The 17,279-nt window shown below is 45.8% G+C and overlaps 1 protein-coding gene and 2 long non-coding RNA genes across 11 annotated transcripts in view; 2 read left to right on the plus strand and 1 right to left on the minus strand.

Moving 5' to 3' along the window:
• Pcnx1 (pecanex 1) overlaps positions 1-5,473 on the minus strand; it is a 140,873-nt gene extending 135,400 nt beyond the window's left edge. For 3 of the 6 annotated variants that reach the window (XM_076921786.1, XM_076921787.1, XM_076921785.1), the window contains exon 1: positions 5,190-5,473. In XM_076921786.1, coding sequence (XP_076777901.1) covers positions 5,190-5,342 — 153 coding nt within the window. In that variant the 5' untranslated portion in view covers positions 5,343-5,473. The remainder of the gene's footprint in view (positions 1-5,189) is intronic. The other 3 variants (XM_076921788.1, XM_076921789.1, XM_076921790.1) reach the window with 3 other exon arrangements.
• Positions 5,474-5,671: 198 nt separating this feature from the next.
• On the plus strand, positions 5,672-12,856 carry LOC143437014 (uncharacterized). Of its 3 annotated transcripts, XR_013106721.1 has the most exons (5): positions 5,905-9,413; positions 10,261-10,556; positions 10,917-11,054; positions 12,075-12,144; positions 12,550-12,856. It is a non-coding gene; the product is annotated as an uncharacterized LOC143437014 (long non-coding RNA). The 3 variants fall into 3 exon arrangements; XR_013106719.1 differs by lacking the exons at positions 10,917-11,054; positions 12,075-12,144; positions 12,550-12,856 and adding an exon at positions 5,672-5,791 and having other exon boundaries at positions 7,255-9,413; positions 10,261-10,895; XR_013106720.1 differs by lacking the exons at positions 10,917-11,054; positions 12,075-12,144; positions 12,550-12,856 and having other exon boundaries at positions 5,905-8,615; positions 9,289-9,413; positions 10,261-10,895.
• A 2,003-nt stretch (positions 12,857-14,859) lies between these two features.
• Positions 14,860-17,279, plus strand: part of LOC143437015 (uncharacterized) — a 33,681-nt gene continuing 31,261 nt past the window's right edge. For both annotated transcript variants that reach the window (XR_013106722.1, XR_013106723.1), the window contains exon 1: positions 14,860-16,752. This is a non-coding gene — a long non-coding RNA (uncharacterized LOC143437015). The remainder of the gene's footprint in view (positions 16,753-17,279) is intronic.

A 17,279-nucleotide genomic window follows, 5' to 3' on the forward strand; every position in this document is an offset into this window, starting at 1 on the left:
CAACCAAGACTTACCCCTAACCAAGAAGCAATCCATTACTGATACTTGTTAGAGAGGAAAATTCAGTTTTCATCAATGAATTGACACTGGGTATATGAACCACAAACCACCGCAGGCCCCATACTCACAAAATCAACTCCATGTTTTCTCTGGGTATGCTTGCCTTGTTTTGGTATGTAGCATGTAGTTTTTACTACCCTACTTTAATGTTCCTGGGTGGGCCAAGCTACCAGCCACCCACCCAGGTTCTCTTGGATCCCCAGAAGAAAGACACGCATATTAGCTCATTTTACACATTAAACCTCCCTTCCTGGCTCAGTGGCTGGACTCTCCTAAGCCCAACTAGTGTGTGCGCCCTTCCCTTTGCTCCAAGTGCAACATCTGTTGCCCACTTTACCTTTATTCCTAGCTCAACACCACTAAATCTGCTCTCAGTTCAGTTGCCTGGTTACCTTCTGTGAAGCCTGTTGGTCTTGTTGCCCAAGACCCTTTCTGGCTACCCTTCCATGGGCCGCTTTCCCTTTCCACCTACATTTTGGAAGACCTCCCCAGAAGCTCTGAGTCTGTTCTCTCTCTGTCAAGAATCTCATTCTCTTCCCAGGCCTCTCCTCTCTCCTGGGGGGTAGGGGAAACCTGGAAGTCCCGCCCTTTTCTAATGGCCCAGCCATTGGCACTGGCATCTTTATTGATTGATCAAGAACCAATTGGGGACAAGGACCTTGGCATATGGACACAGAGATTCCCAATCAAACCATCAGAACCACTACCCTACATTGGTATTTTTGTCTTTGGGGGGTGTTTGGTTGGTTTGTTTGGGGGGGGGTATTTGGTTTGAGAGAAAAAGAACATTTACTTGGGTGGTTAGGAAAATGGAGGAGGATCTGGGAAGAGTTGGAGGAGAAAGATATTGTACTATATGAACAAAATTTAAACCAATAAATACAAAAGGTGGGTGGTACCAACTGATTGAAATTTGCATATGCTAAGAGTTGTAAGGTATGAATAGACACCAAAGACTAGTAACATGGCTAACATAACAGTGTAGACAAAACAGTCTCAGGCAGGAAGTAAAAGAAAAAGCTGAGCTACTCCTGACAGTGGACACGGTTGTGGTTGTGAATATGTGTATGTGCGCGCGCGCGTGTGTGTGTGTGTGTGTGTGTGTGTATGCGTGTCTATAGCAAGATCAGAGGGAAATGGTGCAGTGCCCATCATACCATTAACCAGTACACAACAATGAAAGGTTTCTTCTCCTCTTCCTCTTCCATCTGTTCATTTATCTGTTTGTTTTGAAATAGGGGCATCCATTTAAAATTGAGAAGTTTTTTATTTTAATTTTATGTGTATGGGTGTCTTGCCTGAGTGTTTTTCTGTACATCACTTGTGTGGCTTGTGCCCTTAGATGCCCAGAAAGGGGCATCAGATGCCATGAAACTGGAGTTACAGATGGTTGTGAACTGCCACATAGGTGCTAGAAATTGAACTCAGGCACTCTAGAAAAACAGTCAGTACTCTTAACCACTGAGCCATCTCTAAGGCCCTTCAGAATGGTTTTAGACATTATTTCTCTTAAATGTCTCAAGACAGTCATGAAGATATATAAGTACCAGTTTAGAAGACTAGGCTAGGAATTATGGGTACACTGATCAAGTTCTTTGAACTTACCTAGCACGTAGTATACAGATGGATGAACCACACTCCAGATGTTCTGAACCAGAATAAGTATGTACATGTACACATTTTCAACACTGTCAAGTAATTTTTGATGTCAATTAGAATCTGAGAACCTCTTCTTTAAACAAACTGGAGAAAGTCAGGTGCCCAGAATTGCACCCAGAGCCTATGGATGCTAAATTATCATTCTGCTCTCAGCCTATCTTAAAATAAATACATTTTAATGAATTTCATCATCTACACATGTAACTCTTTATAGACAAAGACTGCATATGAGACATATGTTAGAATAATGGTTTCCCTCAATAAATCCAGCACTACCTAATCTCTTGTAGGTATGCAGCATTATAGAGAAAAATTCTAATTAGACATTCTTTGAAATGGCATTTACTGAAGGCTAGTCTTCAAGTGAATAATCTATTTTATAAATATTTCCTTGCAAGGTACACATGAACAAATCAAGGTTCAGGAAGGTATAATCTTGCAAATCAACAGCAAAGCCAATATTCGAAAATCAAGATAACACCCATACCAGTAAACTTTTCATCCAAACAAACTGAAAAAAAAAGCTACCCTACCCCAAAAAAATCTTACCCATGATAAGTCATGTACATTAACAATTAGAATGATATAAATGTAGTTAACAAGAAAAACAAAAGATAATCAGTTAAGTGGGAGGCTTTTCTTCTTGGTTTTCACTATTTAGAACTGTAATAGCAGAAACTATATCTTACCCCTTTGAAAGACCTATAAAAGCTGGAAGACAGAATAGGGCCGTGTGTGTGTGTGTGTGTGTGTGTGTGTGTGTGTGTGTGTATGTATCCATGCCTATGGTGATGCTGAATGGTGACTCTGGCTTCAAAAGTCATATATAAATCCCAGTTCATATATCTGCCTAAGGTGATAAAACAAGTCAAGAAGCTGTATACATACTCAGTATCTAGTACTGGAAGAACACGGGAATAATACCCATGGGTGACGTTTTACTACAGAAGGTGAAGCTTTTGCTTTAACTTGGATATGTATGTCATACTTGATCTACCAATACGGCAGAACTAGCATGTTTCCTAAGATGCTACAATCCTCTGCTAACCCCCTGACCATGACCTCTGATCAGTCATCATCCCTCAGTCCTAAGCTTGCTGCTGCTGATCCCCAGGGGAGACTTTAAGGTCCCTAACAGAAGAACGTGAACCTCATCCATTTCTAGTCATCTGTCTAACGGCTCGGTACTGTGTGTCTGGCACGGCTCGAAGTCCTTAGACTATAGCAATGATAGAAACTCCTGCCTGGTCAGAGCTTCAGGTCTATTATTAGCTTTCCGCAGTGCAACAGGGTGACAAAAACAGCAAGTAAGCCTGCGGACCAGCCAGCAGGAACTGCCGTTTAGAAAGCAGGCAGAAGAGTTCAGAGGCTACCTCATTACTTATCAGGCAAAGTCTCCCATGCCAGAAACCTGAAATAACCTAACCAAAGCAGGCCGCACAATCATCTGGAAGGGAGAGTACCCCTGACAGAGTAGGAAGGGCAAGTATACCCAGCCTAGGGCACAGTGACATATCAGCTGCTGGGAAGACTACAAGCAGTCCAACTGAGTGTAGAAAGGGACAGAGCAGGAACAGAGGGAACGCTGGCCTAAGCAGAAGGGACACAGGATCTTAAAAGAATCCTCTGATCTGTGTGTAGGGAAGCAAGAATGGAAACAGCATGCCTTGCTACAAATACCATCACCATCCACACCGCCCACCCCCACCCCCCACCAGAGTGGCTTGAACCAGGCCTGACTTTGGGGAATCATGGACTCCTGTCAGGTTTTAAAGACAGAACCCACTAGCTCTGTGTGGACTGGGAGTGAAGAGAAAGAAACGCCTAAGAGAGCGGGAAGAATGGAGCTGCCATTTGTTGAAGTAAAGCACTTTTATTTTCCCAGAACCTGGCAAAGTACCTAGTAAGACAATGAACACTCAAATATCTGAGAATCCAGTTTAACCGAATAAACTCCCAGGTAATTCAATATATGGCTTTCCGCTTTCTCTAAAGTCTTCAGTGGTGTTAACTCCACAAAGAGGCTTAGACCCAAACCTTATACAGCACACAGCAACAAATCCTGACCTCCCAACAATCAGTTTGTCTTTAATGTACAACCTGTCTAGACACACAGAAAGGCAGCTCTGAGAGCCTGAAGATCGTCATCACCAATGCCATGGAGCTGTTCATTAAGGACATCACACTCATGGAAGGGATGCTTATGCAAAGTGAACCAGATCGGCCAAAATGAATTGAAATTATAACACTCGATGATAAAGTTTCAGAATCTGACCAGACTGAACAAGTCCTATAACAAGCCACCAGCAAAAAAAAAAAAAAAAAAAAAAAAAAAAACCTCCTTCAAACATATTTCTGTAAGAAATCAGATTCTGCTTGACAATGTGACATTTAGCGCACACACACACACACACACACACACACACACACACACACACGATTACCATCCCCCAAGGCATGTCCCTGACAATTAGTGATACTGAGAAAAGAGACAAATAGGCTGTCCTATCTTGTGGTACTTCTCATGCTCCTATTCCAGGATTTAGTAATCCAACACCTTCATTCTAGCCTCTTGAAGAACCGTAAAGTTAGCAGAAATTCTATGAAAATAAAAGTCAATATCCTTCCTTCCAATTACTTTAAAATTTGAAAGCTTTGTTTTCCCAAATGTGCCACCCTAAAATATAGTGCTTTTGGGTTTTTTGTTTTTTCTTTTAAGAAACGTGCAAACATCTTTCATGAAAACATCCTCTAAAAACACTCCTGAGGCCTGGACTACACAGTGAGTCTCAGGCCAGCCTTGGCTATAGAAGGAAACTGTCTGGGAACACCAAAAACACTTGAGAGAAACTGGCCCCAGTGCACTAAGCAACAGGCGGCACTCTCCTTTTCCCTGCCAGTCAAAGGCCTTGAACCAACGCAAACAAACGGGTGAAATGCCAGCCAGGTTCCCTTATCTCCCCGCTCCCTGTCCTCAGAGCTACCCCGACAACACCACGGCCCCTGGTCGCGGGGCTGAACCGAATGGAACCCGCACTCAACCGATCAGCGGTTTGCAGAGGCACGACCCGCCCGGGGTTTCCCCCAGCACGGGAAGCGAGTACGAGCCGGGACACCCCGCGACTCCGCTCCAACCGGAGCGCGCATGGCCTCCCCCGGGCTCCGCACAGCCGGGAACCGAGGGGCGGGCGGGGATGCCCCCGGGGAGCGGGAGGTAGGTAGCCCCGAGGCCCGGGGAAGGACCGGGGACCCCAAGGGAAGGCCTCGGGCGCCGGTTACGCAGACCCGCACGCGAGGCGTTAGGAAGCGGGACCCGGCCGGAGACCGGCGGGAAGGGAGGTGCTAAAACCACGGGAAACCCGGGGCCGGGAGCGGAGCCGGCGGGGGAGGGGAGCGTCCGCCCGCCGCCGGGACCCCCAGACCCCCGAGGACCAACCGGGCGTCCGCAGCGCGTCCCCGCCCCCACTCACCATGTAAAGCGTGAAGGGCAGGCCGAGCAGAAAGAGCCACAGGTAGAGGTGGAGCGCGTTCACGAAGGTGGCCTGGTGCGGGTCGTAGTACCAGCCGCCGCTCAGCGCGGCCCACACCCCCTGCCGGAGGATCTGCAGCGTCTGCGACCCCATCCCCACCCGGCGTCGCCGCCGCCGCCGCCGCCGTCCCCGCCCCGGCCCCAGCTTCGGCCTCGTCGCCTGCGCGCCCGCGGACCGGTCTAGCCCCCTCCCGAGCTCCGGGAGAGCGGCCCGGCGCCGCGGCGCTCGCTGGTGCTGCTGCACGAGGAGGAGGAGGAGGAGACGGCGGAGGAGGAGGCGGCGAGCGGCGGGGCGGAGAGCGGCGAGGAGGAGGAGGAGGCCGGGCTCCGGAGCGCCGCCGCCATCTTGGCTCCGAGCTCCGAGCCCGAGCCCGGCCCGCCAGAGCTGCCGCCTCCGCCGCCGCCTCCGCCGCCGCGACCCCCGCCGGCCGCCAGCCTCGGCCCCGCGGAGCAGGCGAGCGGGCGCCGGGGAGGACGCGGAGGAAGCCGCGCCCCCTCCGGCTCCTCCTCCCGCTCCCTCCGCCCGCGGAGCAGTCCCCACGGGTACGCGCAGCGCCTCGGCCGCGCGGGCGCCTCCTATCGGCGCCCATGAGAAGTGTGCAGACGCCGTCTCTGGCCGGGGCGGGGGTGGGGTGGGGTGGGGTGGGGTGGGGTGGGGTCGGCTGGAGTTGGGGTACGCGGCAGGAGACTGCACCGGGCGTGACGGGCCCCTGGCAAGCTCATTAAAAGGGAACGGTCTTCCAGACTCTAAATTGGTAGACCTTGCTGGGACTGGCATTTGTGGCATTTGTCCAAGACAAAACAAGTAAAAACATTTTGGGGTAAACTGTCTGAGACTGAAACTGCAGGACTAGGAGAATTAAAGCAGAATTGAAAAGTCACAATGTACACAATTTGAGCAAGAAAGCCCTTTGGTTGGGCGCGAGGCAGTTTGGGTGAGAAAAAGGGCAACATCAAGAACTGGGGGCATTTACTGCTTCCAACTAGGCATACATTAATACAAGTTGCAAGAGATACAAAAGTATGACATGAACAAGTTATGCATGCACTGCAACTTTTCTTTTTCAACTAGTAACCATTTTTTATCAATGGGCCAGTCTCAGCCTAGTTGAAAGATTCCTGACTCCACCCAAACTTTGAATGGGGTCTTGCACTTTTTATAGCTGTGAAAACTGGGAATCATTCTTGGTCCTGTCTAATGTTTCTGAAGTATGTCTGATCTCAGTGGATGGTTTTTTTTTTTTTTTTTTTTAAGGGTTTGAAGGTTGAGTTTATTGTAGCAATAAACGTACTCTGTTTTCCCAGATTAAAGTTGCTATAATTAATGAGGGAAGCAAGAGAGCCAAAGCAGTTGGTGACATTTTTAGAAGTGGTTAAAACTCATTGCAGTGCCTCCGGGTGTCATGGTACTCTATAGTTGGTTATGCTAACACCTGTTCAACTTAACCTTCACAACACTCCTTTGAGGCACAGCCAGGGCTATTCTCATTTTTATCAATGAGGGCTCTGCCACTCAAACTGATTACCCAGGTTCTCTTAAGTAATAAGCAGTGAAGTCAGCATCCATCCTAGCTGCACTGACTGAACTTTTCACATCCACTCAGACAGGAGTTAGAACTCAGGAAGGGCCTTAAAGATATGGTCAGCTGTTCTCAAAGGTGATGGGGGTTGGGGGGCATCACCTCAGAATGACTTAGAAATGAAAATTCTCACATTAACTCTCTAGGGAAACTGGGTGGGGGACTGGGCAAACACAACAAGTTTTAACAAGCCTTCCAGAGATTGTAAGGACCTTACAGCTAGTAAGAACACCACTCTCTGTTGTATAATCACAAATCGATCTGAGTTCAAAGCACTTTAAAGGGTGTGAATAAATTCACATCATATTTTAAATGTCCAAAAACAAAATCAAGATTAAATAATACAATATTATAACTAAAATTGTGACCTAATGGCTTGATTCACAAGCACAAGGTGGTTGGAGTTTTCTTTTGTGTCTCCTTCAGTAGACAGGAAAGCTCTCTTGAGAAACTGGAAGTGATGCCAAGCTTTCCAACACAAAGGAAGATGTAAACCAGGATAAAATTCCAACAGCACATCAGTTTCCATGCCAGCAAACATCCCCTGTGGTTTAATATGGAAGGATGGACTGTCACAGTGATGCCGGCTGGGAGAAATGGAATCTAGAACCAGACGCATCCACAAGATGGGAGGCAGACCCAGCTGGACCACAGAAGAGTGTGAGGTGGATATAGATCCAGCCTGCAGCAAGCCAGGAAGGCAGCTGGCAGCAGGGATCACCAACATGTGAGAATCCGATGGACGGCTGAAGGCAGCCTGGAAAGCTCGGGGAACCAGCAAGAATGAGGAAATTGTATGGCAAGAATGAGAAAAGTATGTTGCCTATTGCAAGGCCCCAGCCTCGCTACTAAGGTTTTCCAGGTCTAAATTCATGGCCTTAAGTTTAGGCGCTGGGCAAATTCTGGTGACCCAAGAGAACAAGGCAAGTATCCAAAGGCCAGATTTGATGGCTACTTTTACAGGAAAAGTAGCTTACTGACTAGAACTGGGACAAATCCTCACAGAGTGTGGACGCCTTATGTTGAGGCCCCTGGGTGTTAATGTAAAACCCTAATTCCCTTCCAATACTCCTGGGCTTAATCCCAGAACCTAAAGATGGGAGTCATACAGCAGTAGTCTCTTAAGTGAAAGGGGGCCAGCCAGATGGGCAGGGCCAGAAAGTTAAAGAAGGCAGATGGAAACTCCCTCTTTCACCCTGAATTGGTAGAAGCATTTTAGAAAAATGCAAATTAACTAGCGGTTGAAAGGCCTAGAAAACTGACCTTCCCAGATGACTGACTCAGTCCCCAGAGGAAGGGGTGGAGCTTACAGGCTTTTCATCTTAGCTTTCAAAATGTTTGTGAGTGCTCCCCCATGCTCCTTGTGCTATCCGCAGGGGCACAGAAAGGTTAAATGGTTTGCCCAGGTCACACACTGTGTCACACTCATAAAACGTAAGTGCAAGACAAAAAAAAAAAAAAAAAAAAAAAAAAAAGAAGAGATGTAATTTGCTAAATGTTAACACTCTCAGCCAGGCACAAGAGTCATTAATAATGTTATACTTACCATGTCAAAGTTAGCAGTTGTGATACACTGCCAAACCACCACCTGACATTGACTCATCTTTCAGCTAATCCCATTAAAGTGATGTTCCTGACTGGCTCACAGCCCCTGGAGGACTGGAACACCCCACAGCAGATGCTTTCTCCTTCCTGAAAGGGGAAAAGCTGAGCCTGTGAAACCATCTAATGACTCCACCCAAGCCTACCTGTGACAGAGGCATCCGGGATACAGCCCTGTCTGTTAGGTGACAGTCCCTTTTAAGGCCCACTTGTCTTGCCAACTACTCAAAGCCAAAAGTATCCATGTCTCTTCTGAGACCAGATCCTCTTCTCTCTTAGTGAAACCAACACTTACTTACTTGCTCAGACTTGGGCCTTCCCCTACGGTCTAAACGCACGTCCCTTCTGCCCACTTCCATTTTGTTGCCAAATCAAGCTTCCTGGTGGATGCTGTCAGCAACTCTTACCTAATAGCCTGTTGCCACCAGTCTCTCCCCCTTCAAAACCTTTCTACCTTCTACCAGCAAATTCATTTCCCTAATCTACTCTTCTTAAAAGCTTTTAATTCCCTTCAGTAACCTACAGGAGTAAAGGCACCATCCTTAGCCCAGTCTTCAAGGGTCCCTATTAACCTGAACAGTCTCTTTCATTCAACTGTTCCTGCTCCCTAACAGGAACCTTTTTATTGGTAGATATCAGCATATATACTTGTATGTTTGTCAGCCCACCCAGTTATTAATCTGCTTATGTGCTCTCATGAACACTAGAGCTAGAAATTCTTAGCCTTTAACTATCTATCTTTCCCTCCCTCCTTCTCCCCCCCTTCCCCCCCCCCAAAGAGCCCAGCCAACCTGCTTACAGGTCCCACTCACTTAGCACTTAATTGTCTGTTACTTTCTATGCCTCCAAATGAACCAGATCCCTTGATGGCAAGGTACTGCTTCCCAGTGTGCCCCAGGTGCCCATCAGAAAGCTGTTAAAGATCAGTACACTTGGTGTGGACGGGCTGCAGAAAGCACAGGGATAGGGGACTTTCCAATCAGGTATGTAGATCTATTTTTTTAAGCATTTATTTGGTACTTCTTCTGTATTTAAAAACATTCCAGCAGTTTCACAGGATCCATTTTAAAAAGGAAAAACTATGAAATAAAGATTGAAGAGAATTTGGAAGAAAAGTGCCCTAGAATTATTCCCTGGTTCACTTTTTAGCTATTCTCCATGTGCCACTTTATATCACAGGCAGATAAATGTCAAGAGAGGGGGAGGGGAAAAGAGTGTCCAAACCTTACATAATGTAACAAGAAACACCAGTGTCTGGATCTGGAGCTGGGTAAACAAAAAGAAGTGGTTTTCTTACTACCAGGAAGATGATCACTCTTGGAAATCACAGTTCAGTCAGTTTGTTTTAGAACTTCAGTTCCACAGGATATGTACTTTAAGACAAGTTTTAGCCAGGACCAGTGGCGCACACCTTTAATCACAAAACTCAGGCAGAGGCAGATGAATCTCTGTAAGTTTGAGGCCAGCTTGGTCTACAAAATGAGACTCAAATATCTCCATGGGCGATGCCGTTTTATTTTATCCTTGGAAGTTTTCATTTTTGCTATTAGGGTGGGTAAACAAAATTAGTTGGGACTAAGCACCTCAGCAATCCTCACCACGGTTTTGTGTCATCTTGAGAGTGTGTTGTTGGGGGAAACCTTTCCTTTAATTCACATCCAATGCTTCCAGAGCAGGTGGAGGGAAGCACCTAGGCTGTTGTGAAACTCCCCCAATATTGGGAATTCTTAAATTAGAAACAATATGAGCGCTTGTTTTTTATCTTCAAAAGATCCGTCTGGTAGTTTAGTTCTACATCTCATTAAAGAGCTATTTACCATTCTGTCTCAGGCATAATTCCAGCAGGACCTACTAAGCCAACCGATGTCAAGGATGTTCTCCAAAGGGCCCAGCCACTGCTAGTAGCCACCAGTGCTGTGTGGATCACCTGCCCTGTTCAGGAGCTCAGCAGAAACAACGGCGTTGTCATCTTGGAAGCCAGATATCTGGCTCCTCAGTGAAGGAGTGCCAGGAACATTCCTTGGAGGGACCACAGTGTTCATAGTGGAAAGATCATTGTGTGTGCAGTCGGATGAACCTGGGCTCCATCCACCTTCTGCCGAATTCTAAATTAGTCCTAGTCCCAAGTGAGTGAAACCAAGCAGAGCTAAAGAATCTCAGGGTATTGGACCCTACAGACTCATTGCGTTTAGTTTTGACGGCGGGGACTTTGTTTGTCCCCCTCCTAATAACAAAAATGAAAGTTTCCAAGAATAAAATAAAAAGGCATGGCCCATGGAGATAATTTTTACAGCTTTTCAAGTGGAACCCTTACTAGTACATGGGAATGCATTTCTCATTAGTTGTGTTTATTCATTTGGGTTGAATTTTGAGGTTTGGATAGAGATGTTATTTTCCCTGTTCGTTACTGAGATTTCACCAATGATAATATACATAATATCTTCTAACTGTATACCAATAGTAACTCTTCTCTATATATGTTCTAGGCGAGTGATATGCGTGGAGTAAAAGCTCTCAAAATCACAGTAGAGAGCAAAGCAAAAAGAAACGTCCTGCCCTTCTGGATTCTTCCTTTCTCTATAGTCCATCCTTTAAACTCAGTATGGGTGTGAGCCCTATGACAGGTATTTCTCACTGTGTAGTCTACAAACTGCCCTAATCAAGACCTTCCACTAAAAACACAGACTTCTGGGCCTGAGGAGTTGGGTCAGTGGTTAAGTGCTGCCCTTCTAGGTGACCCAGGCTCAATTCCCTGCATCTTCATTGTAGTTGAAAACTGTCTGTTTCTGTAACTCCAGTCCCCTCAGACACTAGTCGTGCATGTGGTACACATATATACATGCATGCAGGCAGGCTATTTATACACATAAAGTGAAGATAAATCTGTTTTAAAAGCCCACAGAACTCTGAGTCCCAATATATCTATATATGGGGCATTAGAAAAGCCATCACAATGTTAGGTGTTCCCAAATCAGAGAATTAGTATAGAGACCTAATTTTATAGTCATGTGCATGTATGTGTCTTTTACTGTGCTAGGGATGGAACCCAGGACCATCCCACTCAGTAATACATCCCCGCTGTTACCCACACCACCAGTTATATTCTAGATTGTACATGCAGAAGGCGCTGCTCAATCCCCATCCCGTTTATCCTCAGCCCTCAGGGCCATCACTCAGTCATCCTGGTGTCCAGTCCTGCCTGCGCACCCTGGTCCCAAGTCTCCTATATGGATGTTCAGTCTTCCTACTCATCAAAGTTTATCAATGGATCAAGGGGGTGGGGGAGCATCTCCGTCACTCATCTCCATGGTCCTGTCTGGTCTAAGAGGTACTGTAGCCTCCCAGTCTGACCCGGATAGTGACCCTCAGCCTTGTAAGGTAACAGACGATGAAAGCAAACCCCTCAGGAGACGACTAGAAATAGGACACCTCAAAATATTCCCCGAAATCATTGTCTGAAGAACACAAGCTCTGCTGTCAGTTTCACGGCTATAATCAGTATTTGTTTCCGTTGGGTTTGGTTTCTTTGGTTGTTTTGTTTTCCCCCCTCAGGGATAGGAAAGAGTTGCTAGACTTCCTATCTTAATATACGAAGATTTTCTTTTTAATCAACATTTATGTTTGTGTGTGTGTTTTCCCCCCAGTGCTTGGAATAAACCCAGGGCCTTATGAACTCCTGTCAAAAGGTCCACCACCTATCCACACACACCCCAGGTCTGTCTTTTGAAACACTGAGGTAACTTCCTGGGCATGTGCTTGGGCCAGTCTCTCTTCTGATTTGCATCTGATTGGTCTTTTTTTTTTTTTTCTTAAAGATAGTATTTAACCCTGAGAATTCTATATTTGTATTTTGTATGAGAAAGATATAGAAAAGTTAGCACTTAGCCAGTAGTCCCCCCACCCCACTCAGTTACAACCGCTGCTGGTGTGAGATGTCTTGGTCCTCAGTCTCAGCACCCCTCTCCCCTTCTGCTCTGAACCATATTCTTGGTGGAATGCAGTGTCTGATTTGGAAATTTTTTTTCTGTCAACACATGCCATGTGCTTTGGCAGTTTGCTCAGTCTGAGAAACTTCAGGGGACATTTTTTCCTTCTGACTTGCCCATGTGTTTCTTTTAGAGTCTTGGCAACATTCTCTGTGCTTCATGGGTACTAGCCTGCGGCTGCAAGTAACAGACGATTCAGCCCTTAGCAGGAGGCCCAAGAAGACTTCAGGCCTTGGAGGCAGGTTAGTTAAGCAGCTCCAACTGTGGCGGAAGAACCCTGAGTTGGTCTTCATGTTGGCCTTGACTTTGGGCTGCTTCCTTGATAGAAGCAAAATGGTTGTAGCATTCTGGGTTTCACCCAGAGGGACCATTGACCAGAAGTTCACTTATAAACAAACAAATTTCTTTCTTAAGTCCTTGCCACACTTTTGGCCGTGTGATGATTTTGAGCCAGCTTCTGGGCACTGATGTACTCTGACTGAATCTGGCCTATCTATGTTCATGAACCAATTACTGGGCAGGAACACAGAATCACCCTTAGGCTTGTGTTTTCCAGATGGGGATTTAGGCATAGAAAAATCTGTTGAGATGGGAAAATACCTACAGAAAACTGGATCATGTTAGGAATCTGCGAGGAAGAATGGATATTGAACAGACAGACACCCAACCACACAGATTCAGAGACCTGGACTTCATAAAAACATACTACACATATACACCTACATAATGCCTTTAACAGTGTTTGGTCTATTATTACATTTTAATGTCAGTTTTTAAAGTTTTAATATGCATTTGCTTTACATAATTGAGGTCTCAATACAAATATCAAAGGGGTACATAGTGCAACTTCTCCTTACCGTTACCCCAAGCCAGCCAGGCAATGAATCAATAAACAAAGGGGAAAACTATATTTTACACACACACAAATAATGAGGTTCACCATCTTATGTTTTTAAACTATGTTGTGTTTTACTGTATGAATATGCCAAGTATTGTCATGGCTGTGGGTGGGATTTAGTTGGTTAATAATTAACAGTTGGTCCTGGAGAGAGTTAGCAGTGAAGAGCACTTGTTGCACTCTCATGAGGGACAGAGTTTGAATCTCAGTAACCACATAGTAAGACAGATATCAGGCACATTCTTGGAACCCCAGCTCTGAGGCCTCCTGAGGCCTGCAGCCTTCTGGCCTACATGAGAAAGCACAGTCCCCAAGTTGACGGAGAAACCCTGTCTCAAAGAATAGCTGGAACCAGAAGAGGACACCTGGCACGCTCTTCTGGCTATGAGTGCATACACATATTCTTGCACTCACACAGACAGATAAATAAAATAGAAAAACGTTTTAATTTAGTTTATGTAGTGCTGGGGTAGAGCCATTGCCTAATATGTACAAGACCTTGAGTTTCATTTCTCTCTCTCTCTCTCTCTCTCTCTCTCTCTTTCTCTCTCTCTCTCTCTCTTTCTCTCTCTCTCTCTCTCTTTCTCTCTCTCTCTCTCTCTCTCTCTCTCTCTCTCTCTTTCACACACACACACACACACACACACGCTGGTGTAACGGATAACACTGAACACATCAGTTACTTTTCTTATTGCTCTGACGTATATTTGACAAGCAGCTACAAAGAAGAATGCTGTATTATTTTGGCTCATGGTTCCAGTCTGTCACAGCAATGAAGGACTGGCAGGACGGGGTGGTGAAGGCTCCTCATGTTAGCAGATCAGAAAACTGAGAAATAGAAAACCTGAGGCCTTCGAAGGCCAGCCCACCTGTGGCTACTCTTCAGGCATCAAAAGTTCCATAAGCACCACCAGTTGGGAGACTAAACATTCGTAAGCCTGAGCTGTAGGGGTGGGGGACGGTACAGACCCAAACTATAACATTGTAGGTATCTAATTTGGTGATTTATGAGACTTCACGGATGTATAAGCCCCTCAGGGTACAGTTAATGCCAGCTTTCTCCAGCTTCTGAAGCAGCCTGTGCTCCCGTCGGCAGGCTTTGAAAATACTCATTTCAGAGCCATTGTCAACAAAGCTTGTCAGATTTTTGGATCTTCAATAATTTGATCATCAAAATCTGATGTCTCTAATTTAAATTTTCCCTCTTGTGAGTAAGGCTGAGCTGTTTTCCTGCACCAAGATGCCATTTGCCCTTCTCCCCCAGGCCCTGCCTGTTCAGAGCCCTGCCTCTTTTCCTGCTGAATTATCCTTTTGCTTTCTGATGTTTGGGGTTCTGGTCTGCAGGAGGGCTCCAAATATTCATCCAGTTTATGATTTGTCTTGTGACTCTGTTCATAATTTTTTTTCTAAGCTTAATTTTAATAATACAATTTTTTTATTTTTAAGTATTTAGCTGAAATATATACACATTACTGTGGTATTGTTTTTTGTTTTTTTGTTTTTGTTTTTGTTTTTTTGGAGACAGGATCTCAATATGTAGACCAGGCTGGCCTTGAACTCATAGGGATTCCAAACTCAGTGATTCTCTTGCCTCTGCCTCCCGGTGTGCTGAGACCAAAGGTGTGTGCCACCATGCCCAGCATATTGTGATGTTTTGGTATATAAGCATATTGTGTTATGTCTAAATCAGATTAAACACAGCCATCTCCTCAGACATTCCTCATTGCTTTATAGTGAAGTTCCTCTCTTACAGTTTTGAAACATATAGCTTACTGTTATTGTGGTCGCTCTCCTATGCACTACCAGACGCAGATATGTCTAGCTGTAACTAGTACCCATCCACCAGCATGTCGCTCCCTGCCCCCCGCCAACCCAGCACACACACACTGTCCTCTGCCTCTAGCAGCCACCAACTCTAGAAGATCTTTTTGAGGTTATAATATAATTACATCTCCCCCTTTCATGTCTTCCCTCCAAATCCTCCTCCATACCCCTCCCCACTCTTCAAATCCATGGCCTCTCTCTTCAGTAATTTTCATTGCACACATGTGTATAAACTGTGCCCTCTGTAGAACGTTACTTGTATGCATGCTTTTTAGGACTGACTGACACTAGACAGCTAATCGGTGTGTTCTTCTCAGGGGAACACCACCTCTCCCACTGCCAGCTCTCCTCAGTTGTCTACAGTTCTCCGTATAGGGTTGAGGCCTCGCGGGCTTTTTCCTGTCCAGTTTGGCTGTCCATTGTTTAACTCACATTCAGACTTGTTCCTGTTGGCGAGACGGGATTCTAATCCCGTCAAGGGATGCAAAGCTGTTTCCAAGACCTCCCCAGAGGGAGGAGCCCAGATGTATAAAGCCAGAACAGAGACACATTTTAAGTCTGTAAGCTGTGACCCCTGGCAGTGGGACTAGGCAAATCCAGATACCAGGACCACTTATGTAACTCCTGTTCTATATGAGACTACAGTGTGCATTATCTGTCTCTAGCGGGAGGGACAGAAGCTGATCTTTAGCCACAGTAACTGGATGTCATAGTCACCACTGAGTAAAACCTTTTGACAAGTATGAGCAGACTTCCATGGGACTGTCACATTCCATTACAGTTATTTGTTTACTTTCCGTCTTTCCCAGAAGGCAAGAATTCTTTAAGGGCAGAAACTTTTTGTCTGCTTAGAATCCCTCTAGCCTAACGTGCTCAACCCTCCCGTTGGAACGGGTCCATTGCATGCTTGTTTTCCTGTGAGCAGTCTCTTGGTATGTCCCACCCTTTAATACTGTTTGTGAAGCAAGTGCCTCTGAACTAAAGCCCCTCACACGTGTTACTGCTCTTCACTCCTCACGACAGCTCTGTGAAGGGAGCTCTTCTATCTCCTTGCTGTAACAGTGAAGGATCTGAAGAACCAGGAGGTGAAGTAACTCACTTCACGCCATGCACTAGGTTAGTCAGGATTCTATTACTCTAACAAATACTCAAGGTAATTGATTCATAAAGAGTAAAAGGTTGGCCTTGGCTAAATACCTGCAAAAATTAACTTACAAAGAGAAAAGGTGTTTGTTTTTGTTTTGTTTTGTTTTGTTTTGTTTTCTGGACACAGTTTTAGAGTATCTAGTTGGCCTGGGTACTTTGAGACTGACTATAGAATAAATCAGCACACAAAGGGGTGGGGACCATGGGGGACCTCAAAAGTGCTCAGCTCAAAAGAGTCAGGAGAGGGCCAGGACCCTACTACTCCCTCAAGGCACACCAACAACTAGCGATCTCCCATGGGCCCCACCTTTTCAAGAGTCCGTAACTTTCCAATGCCACAGTGCCCTGGGGACCAGGCTTTAACAGCTACATACGTTATGTCTCTTCAGTGTGTTGAGAAGGAAAGAAATTCTATGTAAATCAACAGCAGTGGTCGGATTTGCTTTTGGAGGGACAACACTTCACCAGGTGGGATATGGCTTTTCTTTTGTGTTGTGATTGCAGGTGTTTGTCTGGGAAAACACTTCCGTGTTCCTATTTGAGTAACCCCATTCCCACCCCACCCAGAACAAGGAAAGAGAAAGAAGGATACATTGCTTTGTATAAGGAAGGGCAAGCGCTTGAGTGGATGAAGTTTTAGCTGAAGAATCTGACAAAGAGGACGGGGTAAGGGATTCTGGCAGCTTGAAGGGACAGCTAAATCCTTCCCGTGGTGACGAAGACGGAATCAATTGGAAAATAACCCGGGACTGTCAATGCAAACTATGCACCCCACAATAAGGACACGTAGAGAGATGGTTTTCCAGAGGGAGGAAAGAGAACTGCTCCCCAAGTTAGGAACAGAGTGGTCCTGGAAGGCAGGGCAGGTACAGACACTGAAAACAACAGCTGAGAACAGGCAGGAGCAGTGAATATGGCAACATCCAGCCCACCGTTAAAGTTGCTGTGAACCACCACTGTGGGCACTGACTGTCTACCCAGGGCTGCAGGCTCCA

Source organism: Arvicanthis niloticus, chromosome 23 (genome assembly GCF_011762505.2).
Source record: "Arvicanthis niloticus isolate mArvNil1 chromosome 23, mArvNil1.pat.X, whole genome shotgun sequence".
NCBI classification, from domain to species: domain Eukaryota; kingdom Metazoa; phylum Chordata; class Mammalia; order Rodentia; family Muridae; genus Arvicanthis; species Arvicanthis niloticus.